A 15,690-nucleotide genomic window follows, 5' to 3' on the forward strand; every position below is an offset into this window, starting at 1 on the left:
TGAAGTGCTGAGCCACCGGGAGGTCAGGTAGGTTCTTGCGGACCGAGCGGAGGTGTTCGGCGAAACGATCGCCCAACCTCCGCTTAGTCTCACCGATGTAGATCAGCTGACATCTAGAGCAGCGGATGCAATAGATGAGATTGGAGGAGATACAGGTGAACCTCTGTCACACCTGGAACGACTGCTTGGGTCCTTGAATGGAGTCGAGGGGGGAGGTTAAGGGACAGGTGTTGCATTTCTTGCGGTTACAACGGAAAGTGCCCGGGGAGGGGGTGGTATGGGAGGGAAGGGAAGAATTGACAAGGGATTTGCGGAGGGAGCGGTCTTTGCGGAAGGCAGACATGGGGGGAGATGGGAAGATGTGGCGAGTGGTGGGGTCACGTTGGAGGAGGCGAAAAGGACGGAGGATTATTTGTTGTATGTGACGGCTGGAGGGGTGAAAGGTGAGGACTAGGGGGACTCTGCCCTTGTTGCGAGTGCGGGGATGGGGAGAGAGAGCAGTGTTGCGGGGTGTGGAAGAGACCCTGGTGCGAGCCTCATCTATGGTGGAGGAGGGGAACCCCCGTTCCCTGAAGAATGAGGAAAGCAGCTCAGCTTGCTGTGGAGATTTTAATCTGCCTTTTTACTTCATCTGGGAATGGAAGACATGCCCAGCCTTACCTGCTAAATCTATCTTCCTACTTTTGCCTTTTACAACTCTACCTTCTTTTTGGTATTGTTATTGGTTTATATCGTCATGTGGACCAAGGTACAGTGATACAATCATATCATAGTGCAAATAAAAATATACCAGGTACAAAATAGCATTACAATGCTACAGCATTACAGCTAATGAGAAAATGCAGATAAAAAAGTGCAAAGGCTGCAATGAGGTAGGTTGGAAGATTGGTGGTATACTCTTAGGTTTTGAAAGGACCATATTGTCTGATAACAGCGGGGAAGAAGCTGTTCTTAAATTTGGTGGTATGTGCTTTCAAGCTTTAATATCTTCTGCCCGAGGGGATAAGAGAGAATGACAGGGGTGTAAATGGTCCTTTCATTATGTAACTTGCTTTTCAGAGGCAATGTGAAATGTAGATGGAGTCAATGAGGGTAGGGCTGGGCTGTGTGATGAACTGGGCTACAACCACAACCTTCCCCAATTTCTTGCGTACTTGGACAGAGCAGTCGCCAAGTCAACTTGCGGTTCATCCCAGTAGACCGTGAAAATCGTTATCTAGAATTACAGTGGGATTATGATCAACTGGGCTAGTGGGCTGAGGAATGACAAAGTTTAAGGTGTTGCCTTATGGGAAGTCAAGCCATGTATCCCTGTCGATACATGAACAGGAAAACTTTAGAGGGATTTGGACCAGATGCAAACAAATAGGAGTATGCAGATACTCTGTAGTAGTCTGGATGAGTATCTTGGCACGTATCAGAAATACCCCCTCCCCCTATCATCCCTGCAGTTATACAAGGGTCTTTTGTCTCTTTCCCAGTTCTGACAAAGGGTCTTTGACCTGAAAAGTTAACTTAGTTTCCTTCCTCACAAATACAAAATATTTACAGAATTTTCTGTTTTCATTTGGAGGGATATGGCCCAAAAGCTAGACAGATTGGACTTGTGTAAATGGGACATGTTGTTCAGTGTTGGAAAGTTGGGCCAAAGGGTCTGTTTCCACACTGTATGACTATGAATCTCCAGAATCTGCAGTATTTTCTGATTTTCACTCTTTTTCAAACCATCTTTTCGCATACTATGTGTTTCAATTTCCCAGCAATTTATGTTACACTTCTAAACTGGTAACCAAATCAATTATTTGTACGTTTTGTGGGTTTATACATGGAAACTGAATGTGATTTCAATGAATACATTTTCAAACTCAACAAGCTGACAAATGTACAAGCAAATGAATGTCAAAGTCTCTCAGGAAGTCTCCATTTTCTTAAAACTGATTCATGGAATCATATGGCACAAGAGAAAAATATCTGGCACATTATTCGCACAATGAAGATAGCACTGTTTATTAAATATTTATACTCCATTATCAAAGTTATTAAATTACTTGTAATTGCTTGGAAGTTTGAAAGAGAGATATTCAGAAAAATTAATACACAAGTTGAATTAATAATTCCTGAAATATCTACAGTAATTGGGAAATAACATAACTATTATGTACAGCTGGAGAGAGATTAATAGAAAATGATTTGACACCATATGTTTTACAGATACAAGTGGATACTTAAGCATCCATTGTAATGTATAATATACACGTTGGAAATGCTTCAGCCAACACACTGGTAAAGCAAAGATCCAGGTCCATGCCAGAAACAATTCTGCACTAAATGAGGCTCATGCCAATTAGTCTGAAGAAGGGTCTCGATCCGAAACGTTGCCTATTTCTTTCGCTCCATAGATGCTGCCTCACCCGCTGAGTTTCTCCAGCATTTTTGTCTACCTAAGGTCATTGACTATGTTCACCAGTCTCTTTATTGGTCTTTGGTTCAGACACTTTATGTAAATGCATTTCGTTGTCAGCTGACAATGACAATTAAATTGAATCTGAATCTGAATCTGAATCTGAATCTGACATGCAGCTACTGTACAGTACATGTCCAGGGAAATTAACTTTGGATTGTATGAAAGATGAACTGAAAAAATAATACATTTCATAACTTAACAATTTACATGCAGAACTCAACCATGAATTTCCTGCGAAGTTCAACTGCATCTGCATTAGCCTGCATCCTGGCATGTAGTTTGAGAATGTCCTTGCAAGGATCCCACTGTGCAGCTTGCTGTTGTCCTTTCTTCTCAAATGTTAGTTTTGTTAACAGCAGTCCAAACAAGCTCTCTTGTTTTAGATTTATCGTCTGGTCATCCTTTATCAGCTTGAGTTGGCTGAAAACCCTTTCAACAGCAGCATTTAAGAAAGGAAATGACAGCAACACACTGATTATTTTCCTCAAATTTGGTTGCACTTGGTTTCCACAGGCATCTTTCTGTGTGAATACTCCTCTCCAATACTCCTGTACTGACAAACTGCCATTCAAAGTGGGGTGCTTGGAGTGTGTCCTCCATTCAGTGTCAACATCTTGAACTGATGCAACTTCCATCAGGTAAGGCCGTTTTTGGTACAATGGTGCCAAGGGTGGTATAGTCAGATTGTATGCTACTGCTGGGTCTAGACATCTCAGGAAATCCAGTTCCCGAAGATTGCTGAATCTGTTTCACACATTCCATGAGAAACTGCTTGCAGTGATTCTGGAACAATGTAATGTCATGTTGGTCTGCCCCAACTTTGTCACTAATACTTTGAACTGGTCTTGAGGCCTTTACCCCAGTATACACTTTACATAGTGATATGTGATGTCCTTCATCACTCACATTGAGTTTTAAGGGGTCACACATTCAGACATGTGACAGCTCCTTAAAATCTGATGAAAGACCCACCAACAACTGTGAAACTTTTGTAAAAAGCATTATTTTTATGATTGGTATTAACACAGTCGTAGGCTACAAGAACGTTGCGATGAGAGAGAGAAAAAACAATGCTATTTTGGCTAAGATTGTTTTGGGAGCCACAGTCTTTCCATTAATAATCTATTTGAAATCAAACATTAGCAGACACAAATGTAGACCTAATTAAACAAACTGTAAATGTTGGCTACACACTGCACCTAATTTTTATTAGCCTGCTTCCAGCAATCAAACTCAGACTGTGAACACAGTCAGCCTCTAATTAGTCTCAAACTAAACTACTGGGTTGTGACAGCACCCTCCCTCTGCCCCTCCCCCTCTCCCTCTTCCCCCTACCTGTTCCCCCACCATCTCCCCCTCTCCCCTCTCTCTCCTCTCCTCCCCCCCTCCATCTCTCTCCCTCCTCCCCCCCCTCCTCCCCTTCCTCCCTCCCCTCCCCCCCCCTCCCTCCCCCTCCCCCCTCCCTCCCCTCCCTCTCCCTCTCTCTCCCTCCCTCCCTCTCTCTCCCTCCCCTCCTCCCCTTCTCTCCCCTCCCTCTCTCCCCTCCCTCCCTCACAACATTGGAGGGCCCACGGCGGGGGGGAGGTGGGAGCCCTTGGCCGCAGCAGCGCCTGGTGTCGGGTCACTGCCGCTGCCAGGACTAAGTTCAGAGTCAGTCGTTCCCACTCCCGCCTGGCGATGGGAGAACGGTCTCCCTGGACCGCCAGCAGCGGACCCGCTCCCTGGACACCAGGCTGACCAGCGACGAGGCTCCAACACCATGGATGGAGGTGATGGACCGGAAGAGCAGAGACCACAGCCCTGGGCTCGGAAAAGCAGGCACTCCTTTTTTTTCCAAATCATCCCGCGGGTCAGATTGAACCCCTTCGCATGTAGTTTGACACCCCTGGCTCCATTTTCAATAGTGACGCAGCTGATGGGCCTCCCCCAACTGCACAGGTCGTAAATAAACATTTTTTCCCCCAAACCATCCCGCAGGCCGGATGCGGCAATTTCCCGAAATTATTTAATTTCCCTAAAATTACACGGACAACCAGAACTTCAAAGTGGAAACACTAGCTTGGGCCGTCACTGTTCAAAATATTCAGAAACAATTTTGACAAGCACTGTGAAAAGCTCATTTTAGCATGAGTGATAGATTATTGTGTGTGATAGGTTGAAGGATCTGCAGGAAGCCTTGAAAAATAAATCACATGTAATCCCTGATTTTCAAGAACATTTCAATTTTCATTGAATATGGATGCAAAGTGCATTAAACATGGCACATGTGATTCAATTTCTAGGTTTGGGACTTTCATTTATACAATTCTTTATCATGACTCTAAATATATCTAAGAATGCTTGACAGACAATTAATAGCTTTATGCACAATTCCTGTCACACAGAGAAAATATGACAGCTGTCTGGCATAAGATAAAATGTCACTAATAGCAATGGCACCATGTACATTTTATAATGCTTGGTAAAGGATAAATGTTGGTCAGTATGACGGTTGTCTTTAAAAATCAACGGTTGCCTGAACATATATGCTTTAATATTTCAAATGTCTAACTTTATCTTGCTATGAAGATTTAAAAATGTTCATTATTTAAGCACAAAACGTAGGGGATAAAATCCACGCTTACCTGTAACTCGTTGTCTTTTTCTTTATTTTTAATCCAGATTTTGCCTTGTCCTTGTGGATCAATCAGAAGTGAGTACCTAGTTGCTTTAGTTACAATGATGCCATTCTGTATGGACAGGTCATCATTTGGTAGACCCTGGAGATTCCATTCACCAATTGTAGCATTATCAACCAGCATGGTGATTAGATTAATGTCCTGAGATATATTGAAAGGAATGAAAGTTGTTAACAGATAGAATGTAGTCAGAAACAGTAATGGGCCTGTCCCACTTAGGCGATTTTTCAGCCAACTGCCGGCGACTTTCAAGTTGCCGGCAGTCGTCTGAAAAACCGGGAACTGGAACGGCGACAGTCAGAGTGGAACACACACACACACACAAAGACATCGCAAAGGCAGGGGCCAGGGCAAACGGGGGGAGCGCTGTCTGAGATTCACATGGTGCAAAGCCAAGGTGATACAGACACACATCGCGATGAACAGGAAGGTTAAGACGGCTAGCACACTGTGCGGTAAGTCCTTTAAGAGGGGGGAGGGGAGAAGGAGGGAGAAGGAGTGGAGACACTTTTAACAAAGCAGACAACTTTTAATAAGCCAGAGATACACAACTGTGAAGTTCGGCAGGCATTTAACATTACCAGTGTTGTGAGATAAATGAAACTTTCACTACTTGTAATTAACTTAACTTTATTTAAGCTTTAAGCAACTTATTTCTGCAATACACAAACTCAGAAACGTCTGGCAAACATGGCTGATTCTGCAGGCTTTTCCCGCCCGAAATACTTTGCACATGCGCACACTCCCGAAATGTCCTGCGCATGCGCACTCCGGAAATGTCCCGCGCATGCGCACACTCTAGAAATGTCCTGCGCATGCGCACACACTAGAAGAGCTCCGCACATGCGCACATGCGCCCACTTCATTCTCCCCTCCTATTTATAAGTTGAGACGGTCAGGAGGTTTAATACGTCTTGATGACCGTCGCAGAATCTGAATGACCGTCGCAGCACTGGAGCCTCAGGAGATACAGGTGTTTCAATAGCCGAGGGTAGATATATTGCTTGGTCATCAACTTCACTCATATTGTTATTTAGATTTTCAATTTTAGAATTTCTTGTAGAAGTTTCTATAGAGGATGCTGGAAGTGTTGGAGGAAATTCCCGATTAGTGTTATCAAGAAGCGACGGAGCTGACAGAGGAAGTTCTCGATTAGTGTTATCAAGAAGTGACGGAGCTGATGGAGAAGATGGACATGGTGCAAGGTCACGAAGTGAGACAGTTGACTGACGTCCATCCCGATACTTGATAGTTGCATAAGAAGGGTTGACATCAGTCAGTTCAACTTCATCAACAAAAGGTTCATTCTTATTTAATCGGACATACCGACGAAGCAACACAGGCCCAGGGCTCGTCAACCATGATGGCAGAGAAGTACCACTAGAAGAACGCCGTTTGAAGTTAAAGAACCGTTCGTGTGGAGTAGTATTGGTAGCAGTTGACAGTAGAGATCTGATGGAGTGTAATGCATCTGGTAGAACACATTCCCACTGCTGATCTGGTATATCATTCGACTTTAAAGCCAGTTTCACTGCTTTCCAAATGATTCCATTATACCTCTCAACCTGACCATTTCCAATAGGATGATATGGTGTTGTTTTACTTGTTGCAATTCCTCTCTTAGAAAGGTAGTCCTTTAAATCTTTTGACATGAATGAGGTGCCCCTATCAGAATGTATGTAACTTGGAAATCCACAGAATGAAAACAGTTGATCTAAACATTTGATAACCATAGCAGCTGAAATATTTGGACAAGGAAAGGCAAATGGAAACCTCGAATATTCGTCAACTAAGGTAAGTATATAAACATTTTGAGAGGAGGATGGTAAAGGCCCTTTGAAGTCAATACTCAAACGTTCCATAGGTTGAGTAGCTTTGATCAATCTTCCTTCTTCAGGACGGAAGAACCTTGGTTTTAATTCAGCACAGATTCTACATGAAGCACACGTCATCTTCACAACTTCTGTAGAGAAAGGTAAATTTTTGAAACGAACATAGTGTAACAAACGAGTGACTCCAGGATGACACAGCCTATTGTGAAGATCAGTGAGTGCAGAAGAATGAACAGAGGCACAAAATGCTCGAGTTAATGTGTCCGGAGCAACATTATCCTTACCAGGGCGGTACTCAATTGAATAACTATATGCAGATAATTCAATCCTCCATTCATGAATTTTACTATTTTTAATCTTCGTTCGTTTCCGATTATCCAGCATAAAAGCCACTGAACGCTGATCTGTTATCAAAGTGAAGTTCTGGCGAGCAAGGAAATGACTCCATTTCCTCACTGCTTCAATAATTGCTGTAGCTTCCTTTTCGACGGATGGGTAGTGCAATTCACTACCTTGGAGAGTACGAGACATGAAAGCCACTGGTCGTCCTCCTTGATTTAATGTAGCTGATACTGCTAAATCAGAGGCATCACATTCAACAACAAAGGGGAGGATCCTCATCGATGGCGTGCAATGTCGCAGATTCCAATTGTTTCTTTAAAGAAGTAAAGGCACCAATTGCTGTAGAGTCAAGGGGGAAAGATTTCGCTCTAATCAAAGGTTGAATTTTGTCAGAAAAATTTGGTATCCATTTAGCATAATATGCAAACATCCCAAGAACCCTTCGTAGAGAGTTTAATGTTGCTGGAACAGGTATCTCTTGGAGTGGGCGGAGTCTTTCTGGATCAGGCTTGATTATATCATTTCCAACCCAATAACCAAGAATATTAATTGATGATACTGATGTTATTGACTTAGCCTCATTTAATGTTAGATTTTTAGAATGTACAACATCTAAAAACCGTTGTACATTTTCATCATGTTCAGTTTGGTCTTTTCCTGCAATAGTTATATTATCAAGATAAGGGAAAGTATCTTTAAGGTTTTCCTGTTCAACAAGTTTGTCCATCTCTCTCTGAAAAACAGCCACGCCATTAGTTACCCCAAAAGGAACTCTGCAGTAGTGATATAATTTCCCATTTGCTTCAAACGCAGTGTATTTCTTCTCTGATTCCTTCAGAGGAATTTGATAGTAAGCACTTTTTAAGTCAAAAGTAGAGAATATCTTATACTTAGCTAATGTATTGATAATCTCTTCTATTTGAGGTAATGGATATGCATCAAGCTCCGTGAACTGGTTTATAGTTTGAGAGTAATCAATGCAGAGTCTCTTTCTATGTCTCTCCAAGGGGTCCTTAACCACGACAACTTGTGCCCTCCAAGGGGAAGAACTGCGTTCTATAATCCCCTCTTGTAAAAGATTAGTTACTTCTGTGTTTATAAAGTTCCTATCATCTTTACTAAAATGTCTTGATTTTGGAGCAATTGGCTTGCACTTGGAGGATAAATTAGTGAATAATGAAGGACATTCAACAGATGCAGCAGAAAAACCACACAATACGGGTGGCTTTGACAATACAAGATCAGGCATAGTTCCTTCATACATTATTTGAAGTGATCTGTGCAGTTTCTGGAAATCCTGACCTAGAATTATATCGCTACACAAATTTTTCAAAATACCAAGACACACAGATTTATAGCTAGTTTTGTTCAGAATAAAGTCTACAATACAAGATCCTATAATTTGAGGGAGACGAAAGAAGGAGATGTCAGGCAAGCTGATTCAGTGCGATGCTTGCAGTATGTGGGAGGTCAAGGACACCGCTGGTGCCTCTGGCTGCTACAAATGCGAAAAATGTATCCAGGTAGAGCTCCTGAAGGGCCGTGTTGGGGAACTGGAGAAGCAAGTGGATGACCTCCGGTTCGTACGAGAAACGGAGTCGTTCCTCGACAAGTCCTACAGTACGATTGTTACACCTAAGGTACTGGAAGAGAGAAGGTGGGAGACAGTGAGAAAGGGAGGGAAGCATGGAATGCCAACGTCCCCGGGTGATGTACCTCTTGTAAACAGGTTCATCCGCTTAGAAGCTGTTGGGACAGAAGACCCGTGAGCGGTGGACTGGCCTGTGATGCGAATAGGGCTGTTGAGCCAAAACCAAAAAGGCCTAAAGCAGGCAAGGCCATTGTAGTGGGAGACTCCATTGTGAGAGGTGCGAACAGGGGTTTCTGCGGCAACAGACGGGATGCGAGGATGGTGTGCTGCTGCCTTCCCGGTGCCAGGATCCAGGATGTCATGGACAGAGTGCAGAAAATCCTCAAGGGCGCAGGTGAACATCCGGAAGTGATAGTGCATGTCGGCACAAACGATGGCGGCAATAAGGGGATGAATATTCTGCAGCGTGACGTTAGAGAGCTCGGAAAAATGTTGAAAAAGCAGGACCTCCAGGGTTGTTATCTCCGGTTTGCTTCCAGTTCCCCGTGCTGGCGAGAGCAGGAACAGGGAGATACGGGGACCTGAACGTGTGGCTGAGGATCTGGTGCACGGGGCAGGGATTTAGATTCTTAGATCACTGGGATCTGTTTTGGGGTAAGGGGGAACTGTACAAAAGGGACGGATTGCATCTTAACAGGTATGGGACCAGCATTCTGGCAGGCAGGTTTGCCACTGCTACACGGGTGGCTTTAAACTGAATAAGGGGGGTGGGGTGTTGAATGGGACAGTGGAGGATGGAGTTAAAGGGAAAGGGTTTCTTAAATGTGTGAGCGTAGAGACCGAAGGGTGTAAAATGAGGGTAGAAGAAATAGGTAGCAAGGTGAAAAGTAAAAGTGGCAGGCAGACAAAAAACCAGGGCAAAAATCAAAAAGGGCCACTTTTCAACATAATTGTGTAAGGGGTAAGAGTGTTGTAAAAACAAGCCTGAAGGCTTTGTGTCTCAATGCAAGGAGCATTCGTAATAAGGTGGATGAGTTGAATGTGCAGATAGCTATTAATGACTATGATATAGTTGGGATCACGGAGACATGGCTCCAGGGTGACCAAGGCTGGGAGCTGAACATCCAGGAATATTCAATATTCAGGAGGGATAGACAGAAAGGAAAAGGAGGTGGGGTAGCGTTACTGATTAGAGAGGGGATTAATGCAATGGAAAGGAAGGACATTAGTTTGGAGGATGTGGAATCGGTATGGGTAGAGCTGCACAACACTAAGGGGCAGAAAACGCTGGTGGGTGTTGTGTACAGGCCACCTAACAGTAGTAGTGAAGTTGGAGATGGTATCAAACAGGAAATTAGAAATGCGTGCGACAAAGGCAAAACGGTTATAATGGGTGACTTCAATCTACATATAGATTGGGTGAATCAAATTGGCAGGGGTGCTGAGGAGAGAGGATTTCTTGGAATGTATGCGGGATAGTTTATCTAAATCAACATGTAGAGGAACCAACGAGAGAGCAGGCTATTTTTAGACTGGGTATTGAGTAATGAGGAAGGGTTAGTTAGCAATCTTGTTGTACGTGCCCCCTTGGGCAAGAGTGACCATAATATGGTTGAGTTCTTCATTAGGATGGAGAGTGACATTGTTAATTCAGAAACAATGGTTCTGAACTTAAAGAAAGGTAACTTTGAGGGTATGAGATGTGAATTGGCCAAGATTGACTGGCAATTAATTCTAAAAGGGTTGACGGTGGATATGCAATGGAAGACATTTAAAGACTGCATGGATGAACTACAAAAATCTGTTCTTCCAACCCTAGTTCATCCCAGTTTGGCAAAAGAATAAATCAGGGAAGATAGTACATCCATGGATAACAAGGGAAATCAGGGATAGTATCAAAGCGAAGGATGATGCGTACAAATTAGCCAGAAAAAGCAGCATACCGGAGGACTGGGAGAAATTCAAAGACCAGCAGAGGAGGACAAAGGGCTTAATTAGGAAAGGAAAAATAGATTATGAAAGAAACTGGCAGGGAACAGCCCAAAAAACTGACTGCAAAAGTTTTTATAGATATGTGAAAAGAAAGAGATTAGTTAAAACAAATGTAGGTCCCTTGCAGTCAGAAACAGGTGAAGGTGATCATGGGGAACAAGGATATGGCGGACCAATTGAATAACTACTTTGGTTCTGTCTTCACTAAGGAAGACATAAATAATTTGCCGGAAATAGCAGGGGACCGCGGGTCAAAGGAGTTGGAGGAATTGAGTGAAATCCAGGTTAGCCGGGAAGTGGTGTTGGGTAAATTGAATGGATTAAAGGCCGATAAATCCCCAGGGCCAGATAGGCTGCATCCCAGAGTACTTAAGGAAGTAGCTCCAGAAATAGTGGATGCATTAGTAATAATCTTTCAAAACTCTTTAGATTCTGGAGTAGTTCCTGAAGATTGGCGGGTAGCAAACATAACCCCACTTTTTAAGAAGGGAGGGAGAGAGAAAGTGGGGAATTACAGACCAGTTAGTCTAACATCGGTAGTGGGGAAACTGCTAGAGTCAGTTATTAAAGATGGGATAGCAGCACATTTGGAAAGTGGTGAAATCATTGGACAAAGTCAGCATGGATTTACGAAAGGTAAATCATGTCTGACGAATCTTATAGAATTTTTCGAGGATGTAACTAGTAGCGTGGACGAGGGGGAGAACCAGTGGATGTGGTGTGTATCTGGACTTCCAGAAGGCTTTCGACAAGGTCCCACATAAAAAATTGGTATACAAACTTAAAGCACAAGGCATTGGGGGTTCAGTATTGATGTGGATAGAGAACTGGCTGGCAAACAGGAAGCAAAGAGTAGGAGTAAACGGGTCCTTTTCACAATGGCAGGCAGTGACTAGTGGGGTACCCCAAGGCTCAGTACTGGGACCCCAGCTATTTACAATATATATTAATGATCTGGATGAGGGAATTGAAGGCAATATCTCCAAGTTTGCGGATGACACTAAGCTGGGGGGCAGTGTTAGCTGTGAGGAGGAGGATTTCTAGGAGACTGCAGGGTGACTTGGATAGGCTGGGTGAGTGGGCAAATGTTTGGCAGATGCAGTATAATGTGGATAAATGTGAGGTTATCCATTTTGGTGGCAAAAACAGGAAAGCAGACTATTATCTAAATGGTGGCCGATTGGGAAAGGGGGAGATGCAGCGAGACCTGGGTGTCATGGTACACCAGTCATTGAAGGTAGGCATGCAGGTGCAGCAGGCAGTAAAGAAAGCGAATGGTATGTTAGCTTTCATTGCAAAAGGATTTGAGTATAGGAGCAGAGAGGTTCTACTGCAGTTGTACAGGGTCTTGGTGAGACCACACCTGGAGTATTGCGTACAGTTTTGGTCTCCAAATCTGAGGAAGGACATTATTGCCATAGAGGGAGTGCAGAGACGGTTCACCAGACTGATTCCTGGGATGTCAGGACTGTCTTATGAAGAAGGACTGGATAGACTTGGTTTATACTCTCTAGAATTTAGAAGATTGAGAGGGGATCTTATAGAAACTTACAAAATTCTTAAGGGGTTGGACAGGCTTGATGCAGGAAGATTGTTCCCGATGTTAGGGAAGTCCAGGACAAGGGGTCACAGCTTAAGGATAAAGGGGAAATCCTTTAAAACCGAGATGAGAAGAACTTTTTTTCACGCAGAGAGTGGTGAATCTCTGGAACTCTCTGCCACAGAGGGTAGTTGAGGCCACTTCATTGGCTATATTTAAGAGGGAGTTAGATGTGGCCCTTGTGGCTAAGGGGATCAGGGGGTATGGAGAGAAGGCAGGTACGGGATACTGAGTTGGATGATCAGCCATGATCATATTGAATGGCGGTGCAGGCTCGAAGGGCCGAATGGCCTACTCCTGCACCTAATTTCTAGCTAGTTTCTTCATGTTCTATGTTTCTATGTTGAGTATTGAGAGTTGTCAGAGCCATCGAGATATCTCTATTTGAAGGAATTATAGTTAGATTTAGTCGGGACACAATTTGTTCACTTATAAAACTTTCTGAACTGCCAGAATCAAGTAATACATTAAGTGTATGGCCATTAATGGATACCGTTGTAGCTGCATGAGACAAGCTCTGAGGAAATGCAGCTGTAATTGCACATAAAGAAGGCGTGTATATGGCAGCAGTCACATTTTTTGTTGTTGCTTTGGACTTGCATACTCTAGAATAATGTCCCTTCTTGCCACAACTATTACAAGTTGCCTCTTGAGCAGGACATGTCTCTCTCTTATGAATATTACCCCCGCAAAAGTAACAGTTCCTTTTTGAATAATTATATGCTGCAGCAAGGGCACCTTTATCAGTAGAAATTGTTTCCGTTTGCTCCATATTAGTACGTGGGTGAAATTCTTTTGTAGTAGTTGCAGCAGAATACACATTAGATGAGCCATAAGCATCTGAATTTTTCTGAGCCAAGTCCAAAGAGTAAGCTTGGTTGTAAGCTGACTGTAAATCCAAGGTTTTGTGTTCTAATAGTCTCTGTCGTATTACAGGCGATGCCAAACCATTGATAAAAGATTCTCGAATAACTTCCTGTCGATGTTGATCAGCCTGCTTTGAAGGCACAGTCTTTACTAAGTCTTTGAAGTTCTTGTAAAAATTCATGAAGTGACTCACCAGGTTTTTGTTTCCGAGTAGCAAGGAGGTGTCGAGAGAATATCACGTTGGGTGTCTTAACGAAGAGTTTGCTTAGTACATCAATAGCAGAATCATAAGTTGTACATTCCTCTATGTAATCATATACATCAGAAGAGACAAAGCATATTAATGTTTTGAGTTTGTCTGGTGCGTCATTGCCGCACTCATCAAAGAAGTTGTTTAGTATGCGAAGCCAGTGCTTCCAATTCTTTGCAGCAGCAGGTGAGTTGGGATCCAGATCCAAGCGTTGTGGTTTCAGTAGCTTCTCCATCCCAAGTCGGACTGTTTGACTTCTGAAGATAAGTTGCTTAAATTGTTGTGAGATAAATGAAACTTTCACTACTTGTAATTAACTTAACTTTATTTAAGCTTTAAGCAACTTATTTCTCCAATACACAAACTCAGAAACGTCTGGCAAACATGGCTGATTCTGCAGGCTTTTCCCGCCCACAATACTTTGCACATGCGCACACTCCCGAAATGTCCTGCGCATGCGCACTCCGGAAATGTCCCGCGCATGCGCACACTCTAGAAATGTCCTGCGCATGCGCACACACTAGAAGAGCTCCGCACATGCGCACATGCGCCCACTTCAACCAGTCAGTTATCTTTGGTTCTGAAAACTCATGCTTACGTTTTTTTCCCCCAATGAGCCAATGAAAATGATCGGTTAAATGAGCGATTAACTAAAACTACCAACGACTACCTCAACTACCTATAACTGCATGGTGACCCCACTACAACTGCACCTACAACTACAAAATTATTGATTTTCTCCATGGCGACCAATTTTTGGTCGCAGAAAGTTTTTCAACATGTTGAAAAATTTGCGGCAACCATACTGAGCCCACACCTAGTTCCCAGAATGCAGGAACTCCTCGCGACCATGAACGAGACTCACCAGAGACCACCAGCGAACATGTGGCGACCATGTGGCGAGCGCAGAGTCTCCTGCACTCACCTAAAATGTTGCCTAAGTGGGACAGGCCCTTTAGACTTCTCTAACTTCAGATAGCCCTTGCTTTCTCTCTCCATCCCCTTCTCAGTTCTCCCACTAGTCTTGCTGTCTCATACTACATTCTATTTTTGTCCCGTCCCTCCCCATCCCCTAACATCAGTCTGAAGAAGGGTCTTGACATGAAACATTGCCCATTCCTTCTCTCCAGAGATGTGGCCTCATCCGCTGACTTATTCTAGCATTTTGTGTCTACCTTAATGATTTAGATGATGGGACAGTAATGGGCCTGTCCCACTTAGGTTATTTTTTAGGCAACTACAAGCGAGTACAGGCGATTAGGCTGTCACCACATAGTTGCCGGGGTGTTGCCTGTATGGTCATGAGTAGTTTCCTCAGTCGCCCAAAGAGTCATAGCATCATTCTGGTCACCGCTGGATTTTCAGAATGTTCAACAAATTTTGGCGACAGTCAGCGACAGTGGGCTTGACTTCTCCTGATGTAGCTGCTGTCGTAGGTTGTCGCCAGGATGACATAGGTTGTCGCCGGTGCTGACTTTGGTGAATTCCATTGGCGACTACCTACATCAACCGGCGACAGGTACCAGTGACTGAATTGTCTTCAGTTGTCTTCAGTTGTCACCAACAGGGTTGTAGCTTGTCATAGCTTGTCGCGGGTGGATGTAGGTTGACTTCAGTTGTCGTATGTTGTCGCCTGTGGGGTCGTTGGTGTGGTCGTAGGTGGACGTCCTAATGGGTCGCCGGTTGTCGGTAGCTTGCTGTACCTTGACTAGGTGGTAGGTTGTTGTAGCTTGACATAGACATTGTCGTAGATATTGTCGTAGGGAGGTCCAGTCGCCATTTTTTTGGTGACCTGCTATGACTATAACAGTCGCCAGCAGTCGCCTAAAAAAATCGCCTAAGTGGAACAGGCCCATAACACTAACAAATTTGCAGATGAATGTGAGGATATTCACTTTGGCAGCAAGAACAAGGAGGCAGATTATTATCTCAATGGTGTCAGATTAGGATAAAGGGAAGTGCAACGAAACTTGGGTGTCCTTGTACACAAGTCACTGAAAGTAAACATGCAGGAACAGCAGGCAATGAAGAAAGCTATTAGCATGTTGGCCTACATAATGAAAGGATTTGAGTA

At 43.7% G+C, this 15,690-nt stretch overlaps 1 protein-coding gene across 1 annotated transcript in view; it reads right to left on the reverse strand.

Annotated features, from left to right (window-relative positions):
- The window catches only part of LOC129709750 (dynein axonemal heavy chain 5-like), a 310,815-nt gene that overhangs the window by 99,449 nt on the left and 195,676 nt on the right, over positions 1 to 15,690 (reverse strand). The window contains 1 exon segment of the mRNA XM_055656308.1: positions 5,089 to 5,283. Within this exon segment, the coding sequence (XP_055512283.1) occupies positions 5,089 to 5,283 (195 nt within the window).

The sequence above is a fragment of the Leucoraja erinacea genome, chromosome 2 (genome assembly GCF_028641065.1).
Source record: "Leucoraja erinacea ecotype New England chromosome 2, Leri_hhj_1, whole genome shotgun sequence".
NCBI lineage: Eukaryota > Metazoa > Chordata > Chondrichthyes > Rajiformes > Rajidae > Leucoraja > Leucoraja erinaceus.